The sequence below is a fragment of the Aedes aegypti genome, chromosome 3, assembly GCF_002204515.2.
Source record: "Aedes aegypti strain LVP_AGWG chromosome 3, AaegL5.0 Primary Assembly, whole genome shotgun sequence".
NCBI lineage: Eukaryota > Metazoa > Arthropoda > Insecta > Diptera > Culicidae > Aedes > Aedes aegypti.
In genome coordinates this window covers 272,949,125-272,954,255 of record NC_035109.1, presented here as the reverse complement: position 1 = coordinate 272,954,255, position 5,131 = coordinate 272,949,125, and the positions used below count along the sequence as shown (strand labels likewise).

Genomic DNA, 5,131 nt, shown 5'->3' with positions numbered 1-5,131 from the left:
TATCGGACCGATAATAGCTTTATCGATATCGGAAAATATCAGGCCGACAGATATCGGATATCGTATCGATAAAATCGATCCGATAATATCGATTTTATCGATAATATCGATATTTGCACAGCCCTAATCTTGAGATACAGAAGATAGATGACAGTTTGTTACTAGCAACACCTAGCGGATGAATTCCCAATCATTTTTACCACTATAGCTCTTTATATGCTGAACAGCTTTTCCGATGACACTAACCTTTTAACTAACTAGGAACTTCAAATAACTATTGAGTAATACTATATGCATACACTAAGGATACGAGTGATGTCATAATAGATCTAAAAACTGGTCGCAATTTTGTACCCGAACAGGAATAAAATGGTAACCAAAAAATCACTCCCCAAAAACAAACCAAAAATAACAAAATAAAAAATAAACTAGACATTTAGCAACACTCCGATATCTCAATAGCTAACGAGAAAAATGCGTGTGAAAAGTTTATTGTATGAGTAAAAAGATATTTGATGTGAACTTAGCCTTAAAAAGAAGAATCACAGCTGCAAAATTCACAAGACACAGACACCGTGTCTTCAGCCATTTAGTTGCACAGACTGTAACTTAACATTAGACAATGGACAAAAATTGTCCAGTATAACAGCCGAGAAACATTCCTGAAGAAAAGTTTCATTGGCTGAAGCGGGAATTGAACCCACACCCCATGACACGAAGCGCTGAACTACCTGACGACACTATTCGCACGGCCACGAGGCCTACACAATAAAGCGGGTAAAACCAATCCGCATTAGATTTCAAAATGAATAAAATCGTCAGTTGAAGAAACGCCCATACTGTTCACTCTTAGAAGTATTTGACGTTCCTGCATCAAGGTTATAAATTATTCAATGAAAATATGTTGCAGGAAATTCAGCAGGTATTAATTAAAATACATCGCCTAGCGAAATGAACTAAATCAAATATTGTGGAATTTTCCACGCATAATTAAAAAATGACATTCTTGCAAAGGTTATTAATTAAAGCAATGCATTCCAAGACTTTCTCCTGAACGGGTCAGCAACAATGAACGGATTCTCTTAGTCAATTCTTATCATTCGAGCCATTCAGACAACGAAGACAAAGCTGCTTAGAATCGGTAATATCCACAGAAAAGGTGGATCTTGGAAACATGGAAAGAATCCGTAAGCTGGTTGCTCAACTACAAATCTCTGTGCGAGATGACGAAAGTGATTATTTTCGCACGATGGACTACTTCCTGATCCTGGGAGGCATCCAACTGCTGTCGAAAAATCCCGTCCACCAAGTGTTGTTTCTCTGCTACCGAATGCTAATGACGGTCCAGTTCTCCGTTTGGTTTGACCGAGTATATGTGGCTTACTCGGAGTGGAACTCGACCAGCGAGCTTATTGGAGTGATTAGCTTCTTGCTGGGACTGGTAATGATCGTGGTAAGGGCAATAATTATCCGATTGTATCTAGAAGACATCTATGCGGCCAGAAAGTATTTAGGGGCACAGCTTAATGGCCTCCGTATGTCAGAAAGTCGAATCCAATCGTACCGTTTGCTGCGTCGTATTGGTCTAGTGCTGGAATACACTTTTTTCGCTGACCAGATTTTGTTCTATGCATTCGGAATCTATCAGGACAAACAGTACACGGTTCCAGATAATCTTAGCCGGTTAGGCTGGCAAATGAAGTTACTCTTCAACATCATCATTTCCACTAACCATTTCGTATTTTCGTCCGTTTATGCGACAATTTTAACAGTTCAGAACACATTGCTCATGGGCATTGGGGCTGAGCTGGATGTTATTCTGGCACAATGTGATGGGATCATGGCACGGGTGGACGAAAAATTGAAGAACGCAGTCGATCGAGATGGGGATCAGAGAATGTTATATGATGTACGGGGAAGTAGAGCGGAGTATTTTTTCTGGAAACTCATGAAGAGAGAATTGAACGTGACAGTTGCTCGACACTCTCGTCTGTTGGAACAAATTGACATTCTTGGAGGTTTCTTTAAGATGAACTTCCTGGTGATGTTCTACATGGCGATCGTGATCATCGGTTGTGCTTCATTCTATGTCAATATGCTGGGTTTAACGGTAAACACCGTCATCATTCTCAGTTACGTTGGAGCAATTCTGCTGGAGTCTTACTGGTTCTGCAAAATTGCAGACAACATGAATGACACGGTATGAATCTCATTTGAATTGCAAAAAACTTCCCTTTATTAATCAAGATTTAACATTTCAGAACAGTCAAATCGGTGAATCTCTGTACAACTTAGGTTGGTCCGAACGGATGCCGGAGATGCCTGAAGCGAGGAAAGAGTACTTTGAAATCCGGGAGACGCTGCTGATTGTGATGACCAAGGTGCAGCAAGATCTGGGCATCAGCTGTGGAGGAATGTTTGGACTGTCGATGCAGGCGTTTCATGAATTGCTCAAGATGATTTACTCGTTTTTGACGTTTTTGCTGAACACCACTTCTTAATTTAACCAAATTCACTTATCTAAGTATTTAGAGAGGCAATGGGTTAACGACAGACAGAAATATCCGTGAAAGTTTTAACTAGATTAAATGGGTCTTCGGGTAGTAAAACTTATGCTGAAACTAAAATTACGTTAGTTCTGATGAAAATGAAAAACTTGAGTTTTAAAACAAAAATTGAGGTTTTTAATGATGTATAGCTATTTAGGGTCAAAGCGTGAAGAAAAGCAATTTTCTTTTGTTATTACCTATTTAATATTGCAGATGAATGTTTGACTTTGTTTTTCAACTAAAAACAGGGTTGGAAATTGGATTTTGGACAGCTATTTTGAAAACAGGACCTATGTGCACTGTAGTCATCCAGATACCTTTAAATATGAGCAACGTTTCATATTTCCACTAACAACCGTCCTAGAAACCACATTACCCAAAAATCTTAAAGACAGCTTACTCTTTCACAAAGGTTGCATTTCACGCGTGGGATATGTGCCGCAAACTAGGATATTTTTCAACATCAACCACAATCCCTCCATCCCTTACACAATGCCCAGTGCATTCTTAACCCAGTTAGTCGCCTGATTCTTGTTTGCCATTGCGGTTTCAAATTCTGGCAAAAAAGGAGGACGAACGGAATTTAATTTTCGGCAAATTTCCAACGAGATTAAACTTAAATTGGCCAAGGCTTCTGCTGATGCTTCGTCTTCATACTCCAAATTTCAAATTATCATGACGATGGCGACAAAGACGGCACTGCCAAAGGGACGACGGCGGCGGCTTGCCAAGAGCAGAAGAGCGAAAGTCTCGTTTCGAAAAATGGCCCCGGGGTGACAAATTTCCGTTACCGGGATCCTGCAAAGGCTGTGGAAGCAGGACTGAAGGAGACCGAGTCGAAAATTCGAGAGCATTGTGAACGAGGTTTCTGATAAAAGGGCAATTTAGGCGAACCCGCAGGGCCTCTTAGAAATTGTGTATCTCTCGTCGTTGGACAGTCGTTTATTCAACGTTTGTTTAGGAGCTGCTCTGATGCTGAGCAACATGAGGAATTTGAAAGGATGATTGGAATACAACTCGGCATGTCGTCGCTTGTTTACACGATGGAGACGTTGTGCTAGGATTTATGTTTGCGGGAGGGATCGTGATTTCTGGTTTACATGTGAGAAAATGGTGCTTAATTCTTGTGGTTAGAATGAAATTCAATTAGTTGGAGAGAACCCAAGAGAATCGAGCTTCTTGTTACAAAACCGCAATTTTTGTTATCAGCTGAATACGAACATTCCACATCTGAATATAATAACTCACCAAACTTATATTTTGGAAATGTTGAGACAGTACTGGACATATGAGACGATAAATTCGTATTTCCTAATTTATTATTATCATGCAACCTTGTTATTCATTTATGATGAAGATTATCATTTTTGTAGCGTGCAAGAATCAAATTAGATATATAAACACGAAATTGGACAATGCATTTTATTGACGTATTTCAGTACCTAATTGACCAATCTCAGAATGTGGCCTCCAATGCCAGACGCAACCCAGATATGTCTTGAATATGGTAAGCTTGTACATCGTGTAATATTTTTGACTCCTGGAATAATGACATATAACTGATAATAAATCTTCGAGCTGTTTAGTGGAATATTTGTAAGTAAATGAAAAACCAAATTTAGTACTATACCGTTTAATTTCACTAGATCCTTTGATCCTTTGATACGAGATTGATTGAGATATGCGTATTTCGACCTCAACTGTAAGGCCGTCTTCAGTCGAGTCTAGTACACGACACTGAAAACGGCCTTACAGTTGAGGTCGAAATACGCGTATTTGTCAAAGGATACAACTTCTAGTGGAATTCAGTGGTATAGTACAAAATTCGGTTTTTCATTTACTGACATATAAATGTTTCAAATCATTTGCAACATTTTCATGAATAAGTTGAGTTCTACTGCACCTGCAAGATGTTAATATATGATGAAAAATAAACGCTTTTACGATGTTTTTCATAAAATTCATTCTTATTATTTTTTCTACATTTGACAACCTTGATTGTTAATATATATTATTTATATATTTATTTCAAAGTCGAGATGATAAGGGTAGCAAAGCAAAATTTATACGTAAGTAGCAGGCTTGAAAGATGTTGAATTATTAAACTAAATGTTTGAAAACTTTTGATGGAACCTTGAATTTTAAATGAATAAACCTTTTTCGGAAGCATATTCAACAAGACCAAGCCGAGGGTTGTGGGTTCAAATCTCACCAGTCGAGGATCATTTCGTAAAAGTAAATTTTCGATATACGAATGCGAAAATGGCAATTTTGACAAAGAAAGCTCTCAGTTAATAACTTTGGAAGTGCTCATAGGAACGCTTAGCTGAGAAGGCAGCATCCATTTATTACGTAACGCTAAAATTGGAAATTTTCGACCACCTCCCCCCCCCCCTCCGTAACGCTTTTTGTATGGAAAATTTGTGTATGAGCCGTAACGCTTGAGCCTACTCCCCCTCCCCTAGAGCGTTACGTTATTTGTGGTGCCGCCAAAGTAGACAGGAAGTCGAGAAAATTTCCTTTTACGAAAAGATCCTCGAACGGTGACATTCGAACCCACGACCCTTCAGTTTGGGCTTGCT

At 38.9% G+C, this 5,131-nt stretch overlaps 1 protein-coding gene across 1 annotated transcript; it reads left to right on the top strand.

Moving 5' to 3' along the window:
• Nucleotides 1-1,044: 1,044 nt before the first annotated feature.
• LOC5578075 lies at nt 1,045-4,175 on the top strand. Its single transcript, XM_001663645.2, has 2 exons — nt 1,045-2,200; nt 2,262-4,175. Exons 1-2 carry the CDS (start codon nt 1,175-1,177, stop codon nt 2,499-2,501), a joined length of 1,266 nt encoding a protein of 421 aa, XP_001663695.1. The 5' UTR covers nt 1,045-1,174; the 3' UTR covers nt 2,502-4,175.
• Nucleotides 4,176-5,131: the final 956 nt, after the last annotated feature.

What these genes read in the sequence shown, in the direction of transcription:
- LOC5578075 (XM_001663645.2), top strand. Translation starts at nt 1,175, where the DNA reads ATGGAAAGAATCCGTAAGCTGGTTGCTCAACTACAAATCTCTGTGCGA. An exon ending in CAGACAACATGAATGACACG is followed by an intron (nt 2,201 to 2,261) that starts GTATGAATCTCA and finishes TTAACATTTCAG; the next exon opens with AACAGTCAAATCGGTGAATC.